This window comes from Columba livia, chromosome 2, assembly GCF_036013475.1.
Source record: "Columba livia isolate bColLiv1 breed racing homer chromosome 2, bColLiv1.pat.W.v2, whole genome shotgun sequence".
Taxonomy (NCBI): Eukaryota; Metazoa; Chordata; class Aves; order Columbiformes; family Columbidae; genus Columba; species Columba livia.
In genome coordinates, this window is record NC_088603.1 from 94407724 (window position 1) to 94434083 (window position 26360).

Genomic DNA, 26360 nt, shown 5'->3' on the forward strand with positions numbered 1-26360 from the left:
TTACTATACACGTTCCTGCTTATCTCAGTGTAACAGTGGTGCTGAAGCACAGCTTGTATACCAGTTGTACAGCAACAGCTTGGCCTGCATTTGCTCTCATCATTTATGGGACAATGCCAATTGAAAATCGCAATTCATAAACAGACATGTTTACTTACAATTGTTAATAGCACTGTAGATAGAAGTAAAATACTTTTGAAAAGACCGTTTATTTCTCTGCACTTAAATTCTCCACTTGCTTTTTTTGACTTCTTTCAATCTAGACAACGAAAATGTAGAAAGGTGTTCAAAGTTTTTATACTTATCTGCTTTTAAAACAGATCTCACAGGGGTTATTTTTAGTTGCAGAGTATTTCTGAGGGCAATAAGTCGGGTAAAATCTTCCTTCTATAACATCTAATTGGTTGTTGGATTTTGTCAGCTCTTTAAGACAAATGTGACCCTCAGATAGTCCTCATCAACAAAATGCTGCGAGTAGCTTCTGTTTGGATCGAGAATGAACATCATCTGCTGGTGCTGCTCTCTGTGAGCCATGCCTCTGTATTAAAGGCAAGGCTGGATGCAGTTTTACTACTTTTAATGAAAACAAGTGCAGTTCTCAGCCTCACAGCTTGTTGCTGGTGATTTTCTCAATGATACGACGCTTGTGTGCCACTGATAATGCAGCATTCAGCTAATACAACACCGACAGCCTTACAACCTGTCCAAGTTTTGCTTCCCAGACCCGAACTCCATTTACCCCACGGGTGCCGTGCGAGGGCTGCCAGCAGCCGAGATGCTACGCAGCCCAGAGGGCGACCCCGGCTCCTCCACGGCGATGCCCGGCTGAGCATCCCCACTCCCTCTGACTCCGCAACGGCGCTTCTCCCCGCGCAGCAGCGCGACTCCCTCTCCGCGGCCGGTAGCCGGCACCTCTCGCCCCGCCGCCGACCGCCACCGGCGGTGTCGCCGTGGAGAGCCCCCCTTCCCACCCCGGGACCCCCGCCCGCGGGCGCGGCTCCCCGCCGCTGCCGCCCCGCCCCTGCCCCGGAGCGTCCCCGCGCCCCGGCCCGCAGCGGCGGGCGGCGGGGGGCGCCCGCGGGCGGCGGCGGGAGCGCGGGCGCGGGGGTGGCCGAGGAGCGGCGGCGGCGTGAACGCGGCTGCAGAGCCCCAGCGAGCCGCGGGAGCGGGAGCGCCGCGCCCGCCGCAGCCGCCGGAGCCGGGCGAGGAGCGAGCCCGGCCGCCCGGAGCCGCCGGGAGAGGGTCGCGGCCGCGGCAGCCCCGCGGGGAGGCAGCGAGGGGCCCCTCGCCGAAAGCGCGACCCCCCCCGCCCCGCCGCCCCGCCGCCTTCGCCCGCCCCCAGCGAAGAGAAACAAAACAAAACCCCGGCACGGCCACGCTCTCCCTCCTTCTCCTCTTGGCATTTGGTGGTTGTTTTTTTTTTTATTTTTTTTTTTTTGGTTTTTGTTTTTTGTAATTTATTTTTTCTTGGGGATTCTCCTTTCTTCTGCCAGACTGACTTGCACCTTCTTGATAATTTCTCTTCCCCTCGTTTTTTTTATACTCTTCTCCCTGCTTCCAAACCCTGTGTCTGTGTGTTTCAATACTATCACAACCTCTGCTAAAAATAGACCTTTTTATATACCCTTCCTCCTCTCTGACCCCATCCAACACCCCCTGTTAAGGTGAGTTGTGTCTTTTCATCACTTTTTTCCTTGTGTGTTGGTTTGTTTTTTTTTTTCTTTCTTTCTTTTTTTAATTTTTCTTTCTCCCCCTTTAGGGCAGGTTTTAGGGAGGAGGGGATGTGGAGGAGAGAATTTCGTGGGGAATCAGGCATGTTTACAAAGCCTTCTTTTCCCATCTGCAGCCTCAGCATCATTCCGGACTGCTCCCTTTTATCCCGAGGATGTAGCTAGCTGATGAAAGTGGGCAACTACTCTTCCTTAGCATTGCATGCTTGGGAGCCACAGCAACAGCAGAAAAAAAAAAAAAAGGGCAAAAAAAAGCGCTCCTCTTTTTTCCTTCGCCCCCCTACCCCCTATTCCCTCCTTTCTGTGTTTTGTTGGGGTTTTTTGTTGATTTTGTGTGTGTGTGTGTGCGCGCTTCCTTTCTGTTTTTAAGAAATACACAGGGGGCTTGGAAAGAATTGCATGTGATGTCGAGGGGGGAGAGAGTGTGCGTGTGCACGTGTGTCTTGAGAGTGTGTGTGTGTGCATATGTAAGTGTGAAGTGCATTTGTATTTGGTGTTTAGGGGATGTTGAGTGATAAAGCTTCCAAACAGCCGCTGTACATTGAGCGAGGAGCACGGCAGAGGCTGCTGATGGAGAAATCGGTCAGGGATGCAGGAAAGCTACAGAGCTCTCCACAGAGTTCAGTCCCTTGTGCTCCAGGACATCTTTCCATAGATCATTACTGGCACCTTCAAGGTGATGGCTCTCATTCCTCTCCTGACTTCTCAGCAGAGGAGTGCCGAGGGAGAAAACTTTAGGGCTAATGTGAATTGATAGCGTTTCTGTTCTTCTAGTAGCTTGAGACGGTGTTATTCCAGGGATAAGTGGGGAAAATAGCATTGTGATCCACAGCAAATGGATCATTTGCTGGCACATATTAGTGTTCAGTGAGAAAAAGAGAAATGAAACATCATTAGTCTGGGCAGCCAGCAGAAGCATTGCAGCCCTGTTTACTTCCCAATTCCAAAGTTGTTTTAGACTGTTTTTCTTTCTTCAGGTCTTCAAGCTAACTGTTCCTATTGATGACAAAAATGTGTTTCTACAGTAAAAAGAGTCTATTATAAATCTGCTGAGGAATGATTTATTATTCAGAGGCAATCAAGTACTTTATCTGTTTCATGGATTTTTTTTCCCCAGTCTTTTAGTGTGCTTTCGACTATGTATTTTACCTACGTGTATGAAGTGGAGTAATATAGATTTTAGTTGCATTTTAACAAGGAGTTAAGGCATAACTTGCAGGGTGCCATTTGCAATGTGTCACTTAATATAAAACAAAACAACAGCCCCTAGCTCTTTTTAATGGATTTTTCACATCTCGCTTGTTTATTTCAAGACAAGCAAGTGGTTTTCCTTGGAACTTGAAGGGAAAGCTGGCTTCACAATGATAAGATTTTCAGATATTCAGAGCTCAATATTGTTATACTTATCTAACTGGAAAACTTGGATTAGTTTATGAAATCTAGTGGATCCGAAGTACATGAAAGAGCACTTTGTATATGTAGTTTTCTAACAGGTTGAATCACTTTTACATCTACAAATTTACAAATGCACTTAAACGGTTGCTGTCATCTGTGTTTGAAGGCCTTCATGCTGTATGGATACAGGAACATTAATGTTGCTTGTCTAGTTAATGCAATTCCAAAATAACCCATCTTTCCACATGCTGCGTAGATGACGTTCAACAAAAATGAGCAGTCATGGAAGTAGTCTTGTGCTATCAAGAGTAATTTCATCATTTCTTTTTCCTCTTAGCCTAAATTAAAGTATTTGACACAAGTTTGCCTTGGGATTTTTTTTCTGCTGTGGCTGGGTGCTGTTGTGAAAGCAGGAAACATGCTTTGAGTGAGCTGTGATAGCAGTGAGGGGAGAAACACCTGATGTGCTTTGTACATCATCCCTGAACGTATGCAGGAGTGAGAAAAAGAGATGGAAAACCAGCACAGTGTGCTAGCAGTTTAAATAAATAAGGGTGATGCATGTTAGCTTGTCAGCTGCTGAACCCTGACTACTGGCTAAACACATTTTCTTGGTAAGCACTGCGATGTGATACAATTTTTCCTATTTGATAGAGTTTGCTGTTAAAATGACATGTGGCACAGGAAAGCTCTTGTTCTGCTGATAGAAATCATACCTCCTCGTTTTAATCCAGAGAAGGCTGAAATAACCACAACTCCTGCTGAAGTCACTAGGAGTGACTTGCGTGCAGCACGTGTCAGGATTTTTTACCTAAACTTATCAGGATTCAGGATGTTTCTAAAGGATATGATAGCCAACAAATCTGTAATGTCTCATTTTACAAATCTGTAATGTCTCATTTTGTTTAGATTTTACATTGGGTGCACACAGTATGTTTACAAGTAAATGTTTTCTTTTACCACAGCAACACAAAAATGTGTCAGTAGATGGAAAACTTTAGCATTGCTTTTTCTCATGGGCTTTTAATGACAATTCTATTGGTATTCTTTAGCTGTTTGTGAAAAAGCAGTGTTTGCTTCAGAAATATATGCCCTGTTTCTTATATTGGTTGATCATCTGTTGACATCAGTGAAGGAAACAAATGGATGGAACATGTGTACCAAAAAAAAAAACAACAAAAAAAAGACCAAGTAGTGTTTTTCTTTGTTGTAACAACTGAAAGACCAGAGTGCTTTCAGCTGCGTATGAAAACGCTGAAGCGAGGTTAGCATTGACTTTGATCTGTTGGTCTCTTCTGTTGATGTGAATGACAGCACACCCACACTTAGGTTATTCTATAACACAGTAACCTAGATGGAACTTCCCTTTCATTTATGTATTGAGGCTTGGATAAAACCTCAGACCTTGGATTCATTCACCTCTGAAGCCTTTTTTTTTTTTTAATCTCTTGAAACAAACCTTATAAAGCTGTGTGCTGCTAGAAACAAAGTAATGGAGGGAGAGTTCAGAAGTCACTGACTATGTGAAGCTTATTGCTATAAAAGGTGGAATTTCCCCCTACTGTTAGCCAATGGAAATTATTTTCTTATATCATTGCACTTCATTATTCTGCAATGTAAGTCTAAATTACTTAGTGCAGAGTTTTTATTCTGTGGGTAAGGCACGTCCACAAATGAAGAAAGTCTGTATTTTGTCTTGTTTTAAACTACAACTACCCATTGTAGCAGGGCAAAATTACTGTTACTTTTGGACATACTTGTTGAGGAAGCTGCATTGATCTCAGATTTTAAATTTTTAACAAAGGAAATGAAAACTACCACAGAGATGCCTAGGATATGGGGGGATGGGGTGAAGTGGTATTATCTGTATCCATGCAGAATGCAATCACAAGTTACTTTAAAAACAGTACCCTAATCCATCTGAAAGTAAATGAATATTTTTTCTCTGCAAATCCCGCTTTACTAGTTTTAAATGGTACCATGTATATGTTTCAATCTGAGTGTATATTTGTAGTTTTAAAATGTTTAGATGAATGAGGTTACTTTATGCAAAGCTGGCTTTTTATTTGCATTTTGCTTGCTAGATGTATAATTTTTGTAATAAAATAGGTTTTTTCTGCTTTACTTGGTTACACATAGAAGAAAATTGGTATATTCCTCCTGGGAACCACACGTAACTGTGAAGAGCCAGGCGCTGAACAGAACTACAAGCAGTTATCTTCCCAGTCTTGGTGAATGTGGATGAGTGTCAGGGGTGACTAGTGCTTGGGGAAAGACCATGGCTCTTAGGGAAAGCAGAGTATCTAACTACCTGGTGCTGGAGTGGATGTGTGCTTCATGGCTAAAATAGTAAGTCACTTCTTCACCCTTAACAGTATCAAACTCTACCTTGTGGTTTGCATGTAGTGATCTGCTTGTTTTTTCTTTGTATTAAAGTAGATATGGAAGGCTTAATTACAGTCTGGTAGTGCTAACACAGCTCTCTGATGACATCTGTTTGTAAGAGGTCAAATGGAAAATAATTCTGGAGAGGATTCACCAGCTACAGCATTTCTTCTTTGTGGTAGGTTTTCATTTACACCAGTTTTCTCTGCATTTGCATCCAGCTGTTATACGCTGCTTGCTTGTGTAGGCTGGAGGCTGCTTTTTGTGCAGAAAGTGTTTGTAGGAAGGGGAGAGAGAATGTTATTGTTAACTTTGGCACAACACAGTGCAGGACGTCTACCAACCCCAACCTAATGCAAGCATAGCTGTGGCATTGTAGGTTAAATGTTCAGAATTGTTGTATGAGTACGAGATTTCATACTGCATAAGAGAAGACACATTTTTAAGTGTAATTCAAAGGAAATGCTCTATTCGGAATGAGACTTGTTAAGTCCCCATGACCACTGTTCTCCTGTGGGATCTGTGCATTGCAGCCCAGTTAATCCCTGGTGAAAGTGGGTTGGGGTCACTTTCTCCCATTCAATCCAGTACTGGAACTTCGTGCTTGTAACTGAGTATCTATTCCAGTGCTGCAGTGTTTTCAGTAACAAAATTTAAGCTTTATTTATAGGGCAAAATATATAATGCACTATTGATCTCTGCTAACGGGCAATGCTTTTAACAGGGTGTATGAATCCAGTCATTTTGATTATGGAGCTGTTTAACTTGCATCACCTGTGACTTTCCCATCTGTATGTTAGATATATTTAAGTGCTGTGGACACTTAGTGAGCTATAAGGAAGCAAAATGCTTATCTTCCGTGAATGACAGATAAAATCCTTAAGTTGTTCTTTCATTTGTTTTTGGAAGGTGTGGAGGATTCAGGACTACACCTTATTTGATTAAAAAATTGTCTCTAAGTTTACTTAAAAATAGTTACAGAAGGATTTATTATTATTCATTTTAGACAACCTCTTCTGTATGCATTTAAAAAAAATATTTAATTTTATAACGAAGTTTTGGGGCCGGCCACTGAGGTGTGATGAGAGCTTAGCCCTCTTAATGACTGGTTGTTATCACACTTTCATTAATATAAATGACATACACAGTGACAAGGTCTTTTTCAAACTTACCAGAACTTTGCATACAATGATATCTTTGATAATGAGTCATCTGGAGCTCCTACGAAGAGACTTGTTTTTTTTTTTTTTTAATCTCAGTGAAAGTATGAAAATATTAGGCAAATCCAAGGCAAATCAGGCTCTGGTAGAATAAAAACACCATGAATATATGGTTCCCTTGTCAGTCATACCGTTCCCATCTTTTCACCTGGGTGAGTTCAGTAGAAAACATATCTACAAGCCAGCTGTAGCCTTTTGGGGCAACACCTTTGGGTCATGATGGCTGCTTCAGGAATCCGGGCAGAGATACACCAGTAGTCAATGGCGACGTGGTGAAAGACAGGGGGAGCACCAACTGGGAAGTAAATAGTACCCTGAGGTGTGGTTAGAAAACCTCTCTGGGAAAAAAAAAAAAAAAAAAGAAGAGTGTTTTTCTGGATGAGAAGTCAGCAAGTGGCCATGATGTACTCTAAGCTTCCTTGGATTTAGGGGCTGTTTTTAAAGATGACAAAATCCCAGTGGTTTACTGGCAGTGCAGAATCCTAATGAAATTTATATAATCCAGCAGAGATTGTCACAGAAGGCTGAAAGGGAGAATTTCACTACTGTAATACTTGAATTTAGATAAGAATGTGAATGGTTCCTTCTCCTGTTGTGATACCAGTAGAGAACTGTATTCCATTTCATTTGTGTACCTGTTGAAAAGGTTTAAACATTTTAACTTACAGTAATGAATGGGGAATGACTTATACTAGAAAAATATGGAAATTCAAAGTTAAGGCTTATGTTACACTTAATCATTACAGAGTCATGATCTGTGGCTTGGGAGTTCTTGTTGCAGCTTTGACAAGCAACTCCTGAAGTGGCACTGAATGTGCGATATCTGTGATGCTTTTCCTACCTGTAAAATGGGATAATATTGTAAAGGCTAAATTCAGCAAATCCTGGTCCTCTTAAATGGTTCCTCAACTTCAGTGGGACTTCTTGCCTTAGCAAGAAACTCTGAAACAGACTTGTAGAACAGTGACAATGGGGAAGGTGTGAAGTATCATCATTATTCCTATCTTAGAGAAGCTTATCTTGTATGAGATGGTTCACATTCCAGGCAGCCTCCATCAGTAGACCAAAATTCCTTGGCACTTTCTCTTGGTTTCTACAATGCATCACTGCTTGTTTCTGTGGTAGTATGAAATAAATTTTAAATCCTTTCTAAAATCTGAGGTCTAAACAAAGAATATGTTAAATACAGGATCATTTAAATATATTAATTCTATATGATAGTTCAGATTTAAAGTTTTGGCTGTACATTTCTGGATGCCCTTCTATTGCAAGAAATTATTTTGTCTATATTTGGATTTTTGACTAATATAAAAATACTTTACGAATTCTATAAGCAAAGATATACTTTATAAGTAGTTTTTTATGTGTCAGACACGAGACAGTGATGAGACACTGGAAAAGGTGACCCAGAGAAGTTGTGAGTGCCCCATCACTGAAAGTGTTCAAGGTCAGGCTGGATGGGGCTTTGCGCAATCTGATCTAGTCGATGATGCCCCTGCCCATGGCAAGAGGTTTGGACTAGATAGTCTTTAAAGGTCCCTTCCAACCCAAACCAGTTTATGATTCTGTGATACTATATTACACGTCAGCTAATTAGCCATCACCCTCCCCTTGGGTTTTGTAGTACACAGACAAAATTTTAAGCAGCAGTTATAGGAAAATGAGGAGTCAGGAGAGGAGAATTTGTTTTTCTTTTCTTTTTGTAGTTAGTTTTCAGTGGTAATGTGGAGTAGAGACTAGAAAAGAATCGTAGATTTGACTGTTCCTAGCCACTGACTGAGTTTTAAGACTCCTTATGCTTTTTGACTGGGGACTGGTTCTTATATTAGCATTTGGGATTGGCAGGGTTCCTCTTCCTGGCAAAACAGGAGAACCTGGGAAGGGGGGGATATTGTGATTCTTTCAAGTCTGAAGGTAAAATCTGCAGTGCCATATGGATAATATCAGATCAGCAGCTCCTTTGAGATCTTTCCAGTGCATATTGCGAAGGCAAGCTCAGGCTAGATCTTCAAGGCCAAAATTTTAAAAGCAATTTCTAAATGTGCGCTCTCACTCAGATTTTGCTTGCATGTGGCACCTATATGTGTTGCCTAGAGATGTAAGTGATGGGAGTCCGAATCAGGGATAGTAAAGTACCTGGAGTCAAGGGAAAGATTTAGCAAAAGGGTAACAACAAAGAACATTTATAAGGACAATGCAAGAAGGTAGGTGTGGGAGGGTCTTTAAGAGAGAGAGGATGGAAGAGGGAAAGGCATTGTACAGGGCTGGAATTAATAAGATTCAACAGAATGCGAGAGATAAAAAGCCCCCAAAAAATCAGAGATGGAGTCTGGACTGGATGCAAGGCAGCACAACTAATGGTGGAAGGCTAAAACACAGGCTGAAAGGAAGCTGTACGCTTTCAGATTAAAGCGTAGTTTCAAGATCGGGTTAAGTTGATCTAAATTCCAGCTGCTGCCATAAAGGGAGTCCTGCACACTCCTCCTTCCTCTGAATGATGTGCTGCAACTGGTAATGTGAAAAGAGAAAAAAATTCATCCAGATCAGATCCTTGATCCAGCTGACTAACTGCTCATATTAAGATTACAGCTGCCTCAAGGCAAAGAGGCAGGGGGCAGACAGAGGAAAAGGCAGCATAAAATTGACTTATGCTGATGATGGATCTGTGTTCTTGGTCTGAAATTCCTGGTGAGATTCTGGGCTAGAAATTATTTAGAAGAGAGTCTGGCTAGGAAGACTTGGAGTGGTAACACAAAGAAAGGAAGAAGTCATCTGGGACAGTGTAGTGAGCAGTTTAGACAGCTGCATGCAAAGAAAGAAAGATGCTCAAAACATGTAGGAGGCAAAATCAAGCATTTAGAAGTTTAAAAAGGCTGGTATTTATGTTACTTATGTGTTTAATTCAGCATCCATAGGCACTCCTGCTGATGCAGTCTTTAATTATGTGATCAAGCAGGGTTTTTTTTCCCTTGGGACAGCTTGCAGAGAGGCAAGGCAGCAGAAGCTCCAGGAGTTCCATACTCCTCATGGGTGGCTGCCCTGTCCCTCCTCATCCATACTGAGCAGAGCATTGCCTGTGACTTGGGACTTACTTCATCTTGTTGGATCAAGAATGACAAAGTCCAGTGCTCAGCAGTCCCACTGGTGGCTCCATATTTCTCTCTCACAACCTGCATCTGCATCATCTTCACGGGCCCCAGAGTATTTCACAAAAAGTTGTCCAGTATTTATGTCTCCCAAACAAAACATGTTTCTGCCTCTTTTTGCCTCATAGCTGCACCTGCAGTGTGCCATATATGTGCAGCATGTGTTATTCTTACTCTTAAATGGTAACATACGCTTCAAGTTTCTCTTGGAATAAGAAGAAACCCTATAGAAAAATCAAGAGGAAAACCATAATAAAAAGCCTTCAGAGAAAACAAGGCAAAGATTAGAATATGTTTTGTAATAAATATAAAAGTCTCTTAGGTCTTATTGCCTATCTTTTTAATGGTTTATATATATATATATAAACAGGGAAATTAGATTGTGCACAAAATCATACACACACAAAACCACGTTATGGATTCCACTCTTTGAAGAAAAGCGTTGAAAAAGAATACCCAGTCCTATGAGAAAGAACATGCTGGCAAGTGATTTCATGCTGTCTAGACTAGAATAAAAGATATCTTTTACAAAACCTTAGCTATCTTATTTAAATAAAAGATTTTAAAATTCTAAGAAATCACAAGTGCTAGCTGATGATCTTAGATTTTACTTTGATCATGTTTTATGGATTCTGGTGTCTTTTCATAACACATTTTTAAAGTGCTTTTTTTTTTTTCTTTTTTTCTTTAAGCATACCTATAGAGAATTACATACTTAGAAGAAGATATGACTGATTCTTCTGGGTTGTTTGGTTCAGTCCCTTGCTCTTGCAGCCAAGATATCATATAATTCCTTTCATGTACTGGTCAAACTCCTTCTTATAATTATTTAGGGATTTTTTTTTTTTCTAGTTCCCATACTACCATTTGGAGGCTTGTTTCAGTATTCTGGTTCCTTTTCCCCTTAAATGTGTTCATGGCCTTCTTGTAGTACTTTGTTCTTGGTCTAGTCTTGTACTTAAGCTTCAAAGGCTTTTTCTCCACAGTGTTTACAGCCCCAAAGTGTGGGGCAGTTCTGCTCACCGTCTTCCTGTGCTACGCTCATACAGCAAAGGTCATGCATGACAGAATTCAGCTCTGCTGAGGACTCCTAAATGCTTATGGTGGATAGACAATGGTTTAAAGTTAGACCCAACAGGGTTCTGCTCATGCTCCTCATTCATGTAATGACTAATCTCGAACCAGTCTTCAGTACTGACCTTCAGAGAGTGAGTGATGTGTCAAGTCCCTTGTCCACATTTCTCTTTGGAGGTAGGTTTAGTCTTCCAGTGCATAGTGCCCTATGGGGTTTTGCAGACTCATTTTCGTTTGGCTTAGTTCTAGTATCTTACTATAAATAGTTATAGGAAGACAGAAGCAACCTTTGTTTACAGTTTGAAAAAAATCCTGTTTCTCCGTTGGATTGAATTTCAGTCCGTGAGAGTTGATACTTTAACATTTAAACAGATACAATATTCAAAGCATTAATCTTTCAACTAGGAGGTAGCCATTATGCTCTAAGTAAACATATTTTCAAATCAGACTATCTAATAGTCCTAATCAAAAATGCATTTGATTTCATATGGGTTTGCCATGTGTGTTTCATTTGGAAAGCTGGAAATTAGTATAGTACATTTTGATTCTAGACTCATTTTCTAATTGAAAAATTACCCACAAAAGGAATATGTATATTTTATTTTTGTTCCTTGAAGTATAATGTAAATGAAGGAGAGCAAATACAAGTGGCTAGCTTTTCTGTGTTTCAAGAACTTAACTGAAATGGCTTTATTTTGAAAAATGAAGGGCATTAGTTCATGGTATTTTGAGTTGGCATTTTTCTGTTCTTTCTCAAAAAACAAGGAGTGAAAACATGGTAGTGAAGCTTTTATATTGTTTGCAACTTTAAAGTCATTGCCTCTATGCATTAAATATTTTAACCAAGACTTCACAAGGAAGAGTGCATGCTCTATAACTAGATTGATGTGACTATCTCTCTCTTTATCAAATTCAGGTGTACATTACTTTTTTTATACATTCCTATGTTATACAGGTAGATTAGTATTTCCCTAATGTGGAATTATTACATTTGTCTTTTTTTAAAAAAAAACACCTTCATATATTACTTGTTCTTAATCATCTGTTGTAAGATTTATATGGATGGATAAGATACAGTTCTGTTGTTTATTAGATATTTTTAAATATTGCAATAAGTAGTATCTAATATGACAATGCTACAATACTCCAATAAGCAATATTTAAAACTCAGGAAAATCGCACAGTGAACAAAACAGCTGGAGCTGTAACTCACATCAGCTGCTCAACACCAGACACTCCTTTCTGCTTTCACCTGGGCCTGTTGACATTTGCCTCACCTGCAGAATGACTATGCATGTTATCTGCAAGGTGTCAGTCCATTAGTAATGAGCAACCTTTAACCCTGGTGTAGATATCCCCTTCATGGAAAAGGGTATGTGTCACAACGTTAAGATTTATGTATACCTACATGGACAAATAACTTAACTCGCTGGATGTGTCCTATTTAACCTAGTGGGGCTGCAGTTTCTCATTTGAGTGCTTGTAGGAGTAGAGTCTGAGTCACATTTGTCCTGCAGACCTGGGCGTGGAAGGGATTCAAGATCTGTATGGGGGAACAGACTGCCGGTGTGTGCATGCACAAAGGTTGGAGCTGAGAAGAAGCTTTAGCTCTCTTCAGAAAACTAGAATGTTTATGCTGGCTGAAAAGAATGTAGCAATGCATGTAGAGTGGGTGGTTGTGTTGTTATTTAAAAAAAAAAAAAAAAAATGAACTATAGATCTGGCAAAAAACATTAAAATAGTATGTCATGGCAATGTGTGACCTGTTTTCCTAGGATGCTTTGGATGTGGTTTTTTGTGTGTTTTGTTTTGTTTTTGTTTTTTTTTTTTCCCACATGCTGTTGCTATGGTAAGAATCAGCACATCAGGGAAAGGTATCATAACAAGTAATATCATAAAAAATAATCTGTAAGAGCTTTGCATTTCCTGTGACAGCACAGGGTCAGTTTGGAGCTTCTACTGAAGCCCTCTCAAAAGAGTTCTCAAATTCTGGTTGGCGTCTCTCTTGTTATTCGTGGACTACTTTTGCATGACCAAAAGAAATCAGAAAACTCAACCTTTTTATAACTGAGGTTATCTTAGCTACAAAGAAATTCTTACCTCCTTTAGAAAACTTTAGATGTTCCTTCAATCAGCAGTGAAAATATGAAGAAAAGCCAGTAGGAAATGTGATTGGGTGATGGAGATGAAGGTGAAAAAAGCAAAATTAGAGTTTTCCAGCTCTTGTGGTGGTCTGGGGAGCATGCATGTAGCTCAATATTTACTCAGCTTGACTTTCAGGAATCAAGTAATGCTAAAACTGGTTGGTACAAGAACTTGGAAATATCAGTATACCAAGCTTCTACATGGTAAAGAATGATCAAAGTGCTTGAGTATTGAAAAACAGATGACATCTTCAGATGGCTCTAGACTTAATAGTCGCAATTCCGTTACCAGCAGTACTTATGTACTACAGCCTGCCAAACAGAGATGCTGTTGAAAAGAGTTTTGAATTTTCTGAAAAGAAGTTACCTACATTTTGAAGTGTGATTAACTAAGCTTATTACATGAGATGAAGCTCTACTTGGTGCACATTTTAAATGGTAACTGTAGTTACAGATTGATACATGGGAAGAGGTGGAGAGGGGATCAGAGACTCCAAGTTTGTGCGAGTAGTCGAAGTCACTGGAGAAGACAGGCAGTGTCTCTGCTGGAAAATCAAGAAATCAAAGAACATCCTTATTCAGCATAAGAAGAGAGCAGGTTTGTCACATCACATGGCTAACTCCTATTCCTGCAACAGGATGTTGGGGTAAAAATTTTGAGAGGGCTGCTGGTCCCCTCCTGAGTTATGGACTTGAATACAGGGGACTCCAGTCTGACCTCTGTCCTTTAGATAGCCAGCACTAGGGAGATTGACCAAGAGGTATTAGTCCAAATTTAATGTTTCTCACTACAAACCTGAGGGTTTTTTTATGTAAATGGTTCCATCAATACAGACATTTCTCTAAACTATGATCTAAATGCCACATAGAAGACTAGCTCTATAATATTAAACCGTTTAAAGTGTAAAGTATAAAATAATGTTTAGTTAGAGGTTTAGTTAATTGTTCAGGCTACAATGACATTGGTTATTTTCAAAGCTGACTTTTCCTCAGTTGCAGAGTTGGTGGCTTCACAATGAGCCCAGCATCCCTTTGGAATTGTGCAGAGTTTGCATTGTGATAGTGTTTCTGATGAGTGGTTTAGCAATGTGGCAGGCTTGCTTTCAAATGTCCTGGCTGCAGTTTTCTCACAGTAACCTTGTACAGACCCAGCTATGTGTTTCAAGGATGAGCTTTCTGCTGTTTAACATGCTTCATATTTTGATCCAACGTACCAGATCTCACTTGCACACTGGTTTGCAAACTTCCTGACTCATAGTAGAAGTGCCTTCTTGGATGCAGAAGGACTGTATTCCTCCTGAGGGGTGCTGCTGAAGGCCAGCAATCTGGGCCATCCTGAGCTTGGATGGTACACCTGCCTGCTATATAAGTGCTTTCATGTAGTGTGAAGACAGTGGGGTTCAATAATAACCAGAGTGAGAAAGCAGTGGGATCAACTAGCTGAAAACTTAGGCCTCTTGGAAAATCCCTGCCTAATGTGTTTCAGGCTCTAACTTCTGTCAATATTAAGAAGGATTTTATGCCATGGGCCTCTTTGAAAATCTTGCTAACCTTCTGTCTTTGTTGGTATTAGATGTGGATATTTTAAATCAGTGTGCAGAATTACTGTTATTTTTAGATTTTTTCTGAAAGGCTGATGGCAGTCTGCTTCTTGCCTTCCTCCTCTTGTCTCCAATAACTCTTGTATCTATTTGCTGATATCAGCAACATCTGCCGTGGGACTGAAAAGCTCAAAATACAATCCAGTCCCTAGAAGTTTCATCCAAATACATGCCCCTGGACAGATGAGAAGGACGCTGACTCTGAGAATGAGACTGCAGATGGTCGGTGATGGGCCACAGGCAGACCTTTGATGTACAGATGTAGGAGTCAGTCAGTGTCTGGACCTTCTTGGACAACTTAGACTCTTGAAATTAATACAAATTTGTAGAAAATGAGTCTGCTTTAATGCCCTTTCTGTCATGCATTTGTTCATAACCCTGACATATGGTAACTATCCACAACCTTCAAGGTACCCTTGTCATTTAGGGATGCTTGGCACTGTGCAGAACTCTGTTTTCTACTGCAACTTTTGTTGGAATTGTGTTGTCCTTACAGCTTCTGCTGCATTTTGAATAGTCATATATTTCACTAAGTAGTTTATTTAAAATGGTTCCTTGAGAAGGATGTTATTGTGAGACTTAAAATGTGGAAGGGCTGAATGAAAAGCAACATTCTTCTTTGTAAGCCTGTTTTGAGGGTGTCTTCTGACACATGAAACTTTCATTATAGTTTAATTATTGATGGGAAGCATTTTCTTACCAGCATAGCACTTACACACAGTGAAATCACTTTTCCGGAGAAATTACTGCAAGCAATTTTTGGATGAGTTTCAGTTTTGCAAATTGCTTAGGGTTTTTTCCTTTGTTTTTTCTTAGTACTTCATAAATTAAAGTACAAACGATAAGCAAGATCATTATGCTGTCATGAATCACTCAAGTTCTAATGGCCTAATGCACTAGCCTTAATTAGTAATATTGTATTTTTAAAAAGACAATATTGTGAATGAAATCTGAACATGCACTGTTTTATAACTCAGCTTCCCAGAAGATTTCAAATGGATTCTTCTTCTTGGTATGTTTTTAAATAATTGATACAGCCACTTCAGGCCCTTGGTAGACAAACGGATTATTGGCTGCTAGTGAAAAAATTTGGTTTAGGCATAATAACTTCACAGAGTCATGGCACTGCATGCATCTGCTGCTCTAATTAGAAAGTTTGCCTAGGGTGCTTGTATCAGAAAGAGTGGGAAAAAATAGTGCTGTACAATCTGTTGTAACAGAGTGATTCCTGCAAAATGTGATTTATACTAGATTCCTGATTAACACTTTCACTTCTGCTGGAACACTCAGATGCCATTTCAGCAAACTTTGTACATAGAGTACTGTATTTCCCCTACCCAAATGGGCTGCCCACTTGAAATTGTCACTGCTGTACGCTGGATTTAGGTCTCTCAAATGCATTGGTCCATGATACAAAAGGCCATGGCTGCTCTGCCCTATAGAATTCTTTTAACAGGCCTATTGAACTGCTCCAACCATGGAGAATAAGGCTGCAAGTGCAGTTCCCTGGTGCGGTGTCCCTTTATGACAGATAGGCTTTCAATTTATGCTCTTTTACAGAGGCAGTGAAAATCAGGAGTGATAGCATATAAGGAGTTTTGATAGTCCAATGACAGTCACACATTTTTTTGGGGAAACTTGTTAAGCTGGGGCCAGTGGCAATTGCGGTGGGACGATGACCAAGAGCATCTCAGCTAACCAGGGAACATATAGCACTTGGAACCAGGCTCTTCTCACCACAGCAGTTGTATCTCATCCAAACAGCATTTGGATCAAAATAAAAATGGTTAAGGGGAGAATTAATGATCTTTTGCTTGCTTGCTTACTTTAATTTACCAGTTCACCAAGTATTTCATGGGAAAGGATCAGTTTCAACAAATACGTGTTTTTAAACACACAGCGGGAGTCCGTTGTCATGGAACTCTAATTTATTGCTGCTTTCTGTAGAAACCTGGTAGCCTTGGTGGAAAGCATAGAGAGCTGGGTCCTATTCTCCTTAAACCTCCTTTACAGTAATGAATAATTCTGGTACAAGGCACTTTAAGGGCCCTGAAAATAAAGTAAAATGGAATTTGATTTAAAGAAAAGGAATTATCCCAAAAATATTTATGCCTCAGAGAAAGTGAAATGTGATCAACCATATGAAATTTCTTGTTATCAACCAATCTGAACACTTCAGAGGGTAGATAAATGTCTTAAAGGCAAGTACAGGTGTTACAGGAAATGCAGCTCTATTTTACATGTCAAATTATCGGTTCATACTATGATATTGCAGAACAGCAAGGAGGCAAAACAGCTCTTCATATATTCTAATGAAATGTTTATAAAAGCAAAATCAGATATCAGAAATAGGAGAAATGCAGTAACCTAATCTGAAGGTGTACTTCTGAATATCTGTTGTTCTTTTGAATTTTCCTTATCAGTATCTTTACAAAGAGTCAGAAAGGACGAAGCAGTGTGATGCTGAGGAATCTCATGCATTTATAAAGCATCCTGTATGACATACAGTTGGATTTGAATTTGTTTCTTTTACAGTTTTAGGCTTCAGCTAATCCAAGTACTTAAGTATTTTGTTAGCTTTATGCTCTGGTTGGGGGGATTGGACTAGATGATCTTTCTAGGTCCCTTCCAATCCCTGACATTCTGTGTGATTTTGTGTGAACTATTGAAGTATTTATTCTTTTTGAAGACCACAAGTTATGATGCTAGAATGGTATCTAGAATTCATATACATTAATAAATTTGTGGCCAAATAGCTTAAAGTCTTTATCTTATTTACATTAAATATCAGACATTTGCTAAATAATGAAAAAAATAATGTAGAGGGGGAATTAGAAAGGAAAAGAGGATGCCACAAATTATTGTCATTTATTTATTCCCTAGCAGCAAACACCTAAAAATCAAATAAATCTGATTAAAATGATGAGAGACTTTAGATCACCTGATGTTGAAGTCAAGTTTATTTTCCCTGTAAGGCATGCTTACAGTGCTTTATTTATGGGTATTGGAGGGCTTTCTAAAGTTTAATTTCACTGAACTGAAATGTATAGTTTTAGGAAGGCTTTCATAAGGGAGGACTATACAAAATTCCTTTCTTATCCTTCTAAATGGTTCTACTTTTCAGTGGGTCATTAGCTTTTATGCGGTATGCTATGTTCATTTGTGGACTAACTTTCAACATATGTATTATTCATTTTATGACTGGTATTCAAGTTACATCAGTGATTGCACTGCCCAAAAGAAAATTAGAAGGAATGAAGAACATCACTTTGAATGCACTGATTCTCTACACGCTTATTCATGTTGGGCATACACCAAGACTTTTTGCATGTCCTTTCTAAATCACTCTTGATGGACAATTGAAATTGAATTAATTACAGAATTATACTCCATCTTCAGCAAAGATGTGTTCCATTCTGATTTGTACTGCTTGCCTAATCAGCACAAAAGAGCATGTATATAGGCAATGTCTTTTCTGCCCTTCTCCAGTCACCAGACAATGGTACAACACCAAAGGGATGGCAGGAGCCAGTTTTTATGCTCAAGTTTCTTCTCCCATTTTGGAAATGATCACTCTTCAGAAAAAGAACTGAAAATCAGAAGCTGATGGTCAAAAAGTGCAACTGTGGCTAACAGCTGAAAAGTGTCAGCTTGGAGATATCTCCATGTTACCTTATGTTGCCTTAAGTTCAGGGGACTTATGTTTTTGTATGAACATGACTTTCTGACCAACCAGTGTCCCCGTGTATAAGGAGCAGCCTTATCCCTCTCTCAGTGGATCATGGGAATCTCATCCAACAGCATCGTGGAAGATCTAGTCAAGCCAGAGAAAGGAATGGGAATGTATACATTTCAAGTCACACACAGGAAGCACTGTAACTTCCAAGTGCAAACGTTCCAGCTTTGACTAACTTTGGAAGAGCTTTTCTGTCAGCCTGTTTCATGGGACGCAAATTTTTCTGCCAAGGTGGGGTGAAAAAGACAGATGGAGATGGGCAGGGAGTATAATAACCAAAGTATTTCTCTGTTGAAATGAATTTCTGATACAAAGTGTTCAATCCAGCCCTTGTGCCATTGCACCACATAAACAGAAGGATGAGCACACAAAACCCCACCTGTTCATCTTTTTGGGCACTTGTTAGTAGACACCAAGGATACCTTGGATCTTAGCTGTTGTTGCAACAGAGAACCGAAGTACAATACTTAAGAACAATAAGGGGGAATAAAAAATCACTAAATATTTTGAGTGTAATAGAACTATATGCCTGCAGGCAGCAGGGGTTCACAGAGCACACTCCTTCTTTAAGCTATCGTATATGTATTCATACAGTGGATATATGAAAGTAAGAATACAAGAGCTTGGAACTGATGTGGTGTTCCTACCAGAAAAGAGCACAGCACTTCTTCAAAACCAAACCAAATCAAAACCAAACCAAACCAAACCAAACCACACCAAACCACCACCACCAACACAAAACAACAGGTGGTGGTTTGTTGGTTGGTTGGTTGGTAATTTTTTAATGTCACATGATCTAAAGGCTGGCTGGTAGAAGATTTAAAAATGCTGGCAAGTGACTTTTAAAGGTGCTTTATAGGCACGCTTTCTCATCCAGTACCAATTTTGAGGGTTTGTACTTTTGATAATTGTTTGAAGGTTCCAGATGTGCAGCTCTCCATTAAAGGTCTGTCACTTTGTTGTAGCACAATGTATTGCAGGTAAACAGGTGGACTACAAACTGACATAAGTACTAAGAAAATGGCTAAGAACTCATTGTTAATAAAGCAGCTGTCAAACAGAAATAGTAGAAGGAAATGGAGAAAATAAGAGATCATTTAAAAAAATCTAAACTCAAAAAATTTACACCTGGTGATGCAAATTATATCTATGCTGGGGTTGGGAGAGCAGACAGTAAGACACTTTGGTCTCAAATATTTCTGGTGTAATAAGTAATGTTTTCTGCACCGTCCCTCATTTTTTGGTATAAAAATACCGTTAAGTATGCAAGAGTGTAGGAGTCCCCTCAATACATTGACATTGGCATTTCTTTCAAGGAGGGCTTTCATCCTGCTTGGGCTCATAGAGATTCTCTCTAATATTTGAAGCATATGTTCTGCTGGTTGAAGAGTAGGTTGGCTGGTCAAATTCATATGAGTTGGGGACTTAATGAATAAGAGTATCTCATATAGATGCTTGAAGAAAATTCCTCCTCCTGACCTCTTTCTTGTGAGATTTATTATGAAGAAGAATAATCCAGGCCAGTGTTTGGTAAATGCTCGGTTACAGCTCAGATTTATCCAATCTGTTATCTGCCTAGATATTCACAGTTTTCATGAAACTCAAACTTGAGAAATCACATACATGTACAGGCACTGTGTTCTTTATTATTTCTCTGCAATGATATTGTGTGGAAATATGTATTCTGTGTAGAGAATCAAATTTCAATTTCCTTATTCTAACCCTAATGTAGTTCAAGTCTTCCGTGGTTTTGATTTTCATTATAGAATTTCTCACAGCCAGATTTACTGGGATTTCATTATGAACCTTGGTAGTTTTCTAGTCTCACCTGTTTCTGGCTAATCTCATCTGTAAACTTGAAAGTAATATTGGGTTTCCTTTTTACTGAAATTTTAACCAGTGGGATAAAATAAAAAGCATTACTAAGATATTGCCATTCAGCATAATTTAGTTTCTCTCGTGTACTTGCTTCAAAGTCCACCTTACTAGCTAACATGCACAAGCACTGAGATTTCTGACTGTATGGGTAGATGCAATTCTGAAATCCCTCTTATTTGTTTCACTATTTTGTACCCTTTAACATATTTCACCACAAGTTCTCTCTGCTGCACAGAAATACTTCAAATGGCTCAGTCAGAGCAAGTTCAAAAGATGATGTCTCTGACATGGATTCTTCAAAGCAAGACTATGTTTCTCTGAAAGAAAAAAGTCTTACTTCTCCCCCTTCCTACTGTGAGTTGTGCCAGAGATGTAATTTTTGAATAGGAATTGTTTATAAAAAGGATGTATATTCTGCTGTTCAGCATGCTAGAAACCCTTTAATTTTCAGCATATAAATATTGATTTTGTACCTCACTCATTTTGTTAGTTAAGTCAAAGGTGATAGCGTTTTTGTTGAATAAATATTTTTAAGGAAATGAAATACTGTACCTCCCTGAAAGTGATATACTAATTTCATAAAGTGACCATTTAATCCCAACAACTAATTGTAGTGTGTTTGGGGTATACTGGCAAGGATGTAAAGAATCTTGTTACTCAAGAAAGCCATTCTCAGAAATGACCACAGATGGCTGTTAATGATCAAGCTATGCAAAATGTACATGCAGATTCAAGTTAAAGTCATCAAAGCACTTGATTCTGCTGTTAGATATGTATAGCTGTTCTTGACGAATCTCCTATAGCAGTTTACTCAATTCTTTTGATGTAACTGTAGATTAAACATAAGTATTATTGCTCATTAGAAAGCACTGGATTTTGCAGGGCCCACTCGGCTTCAGATTTTTGTTTTCAGTATGTCAAGAAATTAGGAACAGTGGATGGGTTAGAAGCAGAAAGAGTCCCATGCTTTGATCCAGTGCAAGTGCTTTTCATAACAAGGCCTTACAGCTAATTATCTGTGGAAAAACTCCACTTTGAACCTTGGGCTCAAGCTGTGGGATTTGACTCATGGAAGCCACATTTGTGTCTTGGTGACCAGTGCTTACTCCTGTTCCTGTGAACCTGACTTCAGAACTCCAGCCAGTTGGAAAACCCTTCTGTAAGCAGAATGAGAACAGCCTCAGGCTTGCAAAGATTGCAGATAGAGGATACTTGGCAATGTGAAAAATCAACCTCACTGGTGTATATTTCAACACTTCTCTGAAGGCTCAGTTTTGCAGGCTGCTGAACATTGCTCGTCTGCCATCAATTCCTTTTGAAACTAGTGGACCGAACCCTCGGCTTCATAAATCAGAAAAACTGCTACTGTCCTAAATATATGCTTGATTACTACTGAAAAAAAAACAAACAATCACGTCCAAGCTGGAGATGGTTTGTACTTTCACATCTGCATATTCAGAGGAGAGCTGATGAGTGCTGCCAGTCCTACAGTATAACCAGATAGCAACATTTCAGCTGCCCCGGGCAGGTATTCTCTGCCTTGGACTTAAAGAATTGCAGACTTGATGTTGTTCCTCAGCAAATACAAGAAACAGATGGTCTTCATTGTGTTCATTTTTCCTAAGAAGTTGTGGAAAGAAACTCAGGGACAGTGAACACAGCAATTCACATAACCCAATAATATCTCCTGCTTTTGTCACAAATACCGTAAGTTCAAAAAAACACGGAAAGGAGCAAGGGGGGGAATGGGAAATGAAAGGGAAACAAGTATTCTTGTGTCTGCACTTGTCCTCATCTTAGAGCCATCAGGAGAGCCTCATGGAGTGCTCTACACCAAGTAAGGTTTTTAACCCTGTGAGCCCTGGAAGCTCATCCATAGAATTCCCCACTAACTCTCACAGTCTTGCTTACATGGAGGATGCCAGATCAAGGCTTACTGCCAGCAAGCTTCTCATGCACTAGTGAACCCCAGGATTGTAGGCTTGCAAGAAGGGACTCGAAACACGCTGCTTGGACCCATGACTTTCTTAATGTTTTTCTTTCCATATTTATTTCTGAAGCTATGCAGCAGGGTATTTGCTGCTCCTAGCTCTCTCCTTCCTCTGCCAGGCTTTCATGCCCTCCTATTTCATTGTCATAATGAAGAAGCCATTTCACACTCACCTGCAGTGCCTGTGTGGTTTAACTCAAGGCTTCATTTTGGGCAGCAATCTGACTCTAGTTGTCCAAGCATGTCTGCACAGGTGCAATGGTGGCCATTTTATCTACCTTTTGTTCCATAGTTAGGAGTGAATGTCCTTGCTATGCTATTTATTCAGTTAGAATCTGTGTCTTACATCTTTCCCTTTGGATTGTACCTGGACATAAAGAAAGCTCGACTTTTCACAGCTCTATTATAAAGTACTGTGATTTCTTTGGTTACTGAAAGTGTCAACTTTACCATAGGGAAGCAACATCTTGCTAGCCAACTCAATGACAGTGAAGATATTTCCTCTCCATAATCATCTTCCTAATCCTTTAAGCCTTCCCAGACCAAATTCCTGTCAAATTCACAGGAATGAAAGAAATCTAGGATGAAAACTTAAAAAAATTACCAATCCAGTCTCTGTTTAAATAATTCGATAGTTGTATAAATATTGAAGTTAGGAGTCTACATTTTGGTTTGCATTATTTCTGGCAACTAATCCTTCCAGAAGCCAAGGGGTTCATATGTGAGAACTGCTGCTAGCTTATGAAACCTTGTCATGATGTTTGTTTTCATTGCAAATACTTATGTAGACATAGACAAAAAATAATTGCAGCTGAAGATTCCATCCACTATTTATTCTTCTTTAACTTTTTAATTGTGTTGTATTTGTGGCACAGTAGCTAGCAAAGAAGCTGTGTCTGCATATATTATTTGAGATAACTTTCTATTTTTGAAGGTAGGGGCTGTGTAAAAATATTTTAAATAATGACCTTTGGGGTACAGCAGCACTACACAAATTTTACTGTCAGCAGAGCTAGTAGCAAGAAAAACAATTGAGGGAGCACATTAGCACTCCAAAGCACATACTGTTAGTTCCACAAGAAAATACTGAACTGACAAACATTGGGCAAGATTTGCTTTGCTGGAGTATAAGTGAGTGCAGCTTTTCATTCCCATTTTATACAATATATGCAATTGAATGTCTAATCAAAACATATATCGATAAAGCTGGTTTACTGATAGATATTGATTCAAACCTCAGTATGTGTGCAACCCAGTCTCCTTCTTTCTAGAGTCTTTGCTTTGTACTGCTCAGCCTTCATTTCTCCTGCTATGTATTGGTGCTCAGCATCTGAGGGAATTAGGGGGAGAAAACACTTAGAGAAGTATAGCATTTTGCTCCCTTTTTAAAGTAAAACTAATGTTTTAAAACAAATGCATAAAACCAAGAGAACCCAAACCTAAGACCTTGAACAGGAATAGTTTGAGACATGGGCCACAGATAAGGCTATAGGCTTTTATACCATTGCTCTTGCTCTGTGCCTTAAATATCTCAAAATGATAAGGTGTTCTGTTGGCACATATAGAAATGACATTAATCCTACAGCATTTCCTCCTGGGATCTCTATTTCCTATGTGACTACATAGGAAATAGGTCTGTGTTTCTGATTCAGTTCTTCCAGTCTTATATTTCTGAGAGAGAAACGGGATGTTTGAGGTGAGACGCTGCAGTTCTCCATGTCTGTAGCACCTGATCATCCAGTACATAGAGTGAAACCTTTCAAGAGATTAATTCTTTGAGCTCAGTCTGCTCAAGTGATGACAGTGAATACTAGTAGAAAGACATAAAGAGGCAGGAACAGCTCAACTCAGAAGACAGAAAGAAATAGAAACATTTAAACAGATGTTACAGGGGGATTTGTTTTGAGGGCATACTGTCAGAGAGGGGATCGCTGATTTACCATTATTTAATGCCCTGCAACATTTGGAGAGTATTCCCTTTTCTCCTTCTTGTATTCATTCAGAGTTGGGCATAATTACCCTGCCTGAGTTTCTCATAACTAGCTAAGAGGGACAACTTACATTAGAAAATTTATAGACAGCTGTGTAGGCAGAATGATGTAAGCAATTGATTTTTTTTTTTTTAGTTGACTGCAGGAATTGGAAGAATAAGAAAAAAAGTCATGCAAAAGTTTTTTGTTCTGAAAAATTAAAACCTACAGAGGAAAATAAAACACACCCCCCAATATTTAGTTTAATCTGAAATGAAAATTGTCCTGATATTGTATTTTATTTTTTAAACTTTTCAACAGAGATACAGCAAGTTTTACAATAAAAATATGATAAAAATACAGCTAGTTTTACTCCAAAAGAAACTGCTAATTTACAGCTTCCTCAATATTTTTCACATAGAGACCAAAAAAGCCAATCCTTTGTACTGAATTCAGGCTGAATTTTGCCCGGGTAGGCTCACAGACATTTTTCTAGGTGCTTAGCAGGGTAGTGTGCCCAGACCCAGTATCATCAGTATTTGAGGATGGCAAGCACTATGTTTACAAAGGTTGTGATTTTCCTTTTTCTGATGTGATCCAGTTGTCTTAAGAGATCAAATGCCTAGTGACTAGAAAATGGGAAATATTTGCTATTGCAGTTTGAGTCAGGCTTTGCGCATGTTTTGTAAATGTCTGTTCAGTTGCATGGAAATAAATGAAGACCTTAAAATTCATGTATTGTCTTATTAGCATGTGGATATGTGGTTCGAGTTATGCAGAAAGACCAGACTGCCTTGACTGTGAGATGCTTTTTGGGTGTGGTAATCTGACAATAAGCAAACACTATAGAGTAGTCTTATCATTTTTTATAAAACCTTATTAAATATATGAGCTAAAGTATGCAGAGGAAGATAAAACTGGTTGTTTGGAATAAGTCCTCTTCAGATTGTTAATATCTTCCTTCAAACGTTGATCAACTACACTGTTTTCATCAGTGAAATCACTTGGAGTGAACCTGCACTATGTGTGAGCAGTGTGAATATAGAGAAGTAAAGTGAGTGATGCAAAGCCCTGATTTTTCTTAAAATAAGGAGTGCCAGAGAGATTTGTCATTTTGGTAGAGACTTTTTCTTCCTTTCCTTTTGTCATACAAGTAGTCAGTAAATTGAATTTTGAGCAAGTCGTTAATCTGTTGGGATGTGTGCATTGCATGTGTGTGTGTGTTGCAGTGTTTCAGTGCACATGGTCAGTTTTTCAAAGGAGCTCAAGCCCTAAAACCTCTTTGTGTCTCACGAACTAAGATCAGGGCTCACTCTGGTGAGTTTTACAAAAGCTGAACATAAAACTACGCAGTCAAACTGGGGTCTTACCTGGTATGAAAACACAATCCATAGATAGGTCCTGCAGAGACTCAGCAAAACCTTCCAGAAGGAGATACTCCCCTCTAAGGTGGCACTTTACCAACCCATTAGATTTTCATTGAAGTGGTTTCCGTAGGCTAATAAAGCAGCAATCTGTTCTTGGCCATTTCCCTTCTCAGTTCTTGCAGACCTCTCTTCAAGCATTAATATGTAATGGTAGAAGAAAAAATGAACAGTAAAGTCAGAGTTTATGTGTCTGACATCTTCTCTATCCTTATATCTACAGATTTAAGGTGCGACCTCTCTCTAATCATTTGTCATTCCTCTAGAAAATTTCTGAAATCTCCCTACTTGTGACATGATTCTCCAGTTCTCTATCCTAAACCCACAGAAATATTTGGATAGCTGTGCTGCTACACTGAAGTGCTGACAGGAAAAAAATATAGTCGGTCTCTCTGCTGCATGATGATCCCTACATGGGCAAGGAGTTCCATGTTCAGGTTCAGGACTGAATCAGGGCTACTGGTCTTCAGCATTTCTGGCAGCAATTGCAAACTTTCAGGTGACATCAGGAGCATACTAACATTTTGAATGATGAACACACCAGATACTACCTGTTCTTGTGCAAATCTTGCTCTGGTTTGGGATCTAGTGCATCTCCTCTGAAACCTGTGTGTGTCCATATAAAGATATTAAGAAAGTTGATGGACCTCTCAAATGGCAAGCTTTT

At 39.4% G+C, this 26360-nt stretch overlaps 1 protein-coding gene across 21 annotated transcripts in view; it reads left to right on the top strand.

Moving 5' to 3' along the window:
* The first annotated feature begins 528 nt into the window (after positions 1-528).
* LOC102098626 (poly(rC)-binding protein 3) overlaps positions 529-26360 on the top strand; it is a 524682-nt gene continuing 498850 nt past the window's right edge. For 6 of the 21 annotated variants that reach the window (XM_065052857.1, XM_065052853.1, XM_065052855.1 and 3 more), the window contains exon 1: positions 1129-1664. Coding sequence is in view for 2 of the 21 variants with exons in the window: in XM_065052875.1 (XP_064908947.1) it covers positions 661-1664 (1004 nt within the window). In the remaining 19 variants the exon portion in view is untranslated. Of the gene's footprint in view, positions 1665-26360 lie in introns of all 21 variants that reach the window. The other 15 variants (XM_065052870.1, XM_065052868.1, XM_065052871.1 and 12 more) reach the window with 12 other exon arrangements.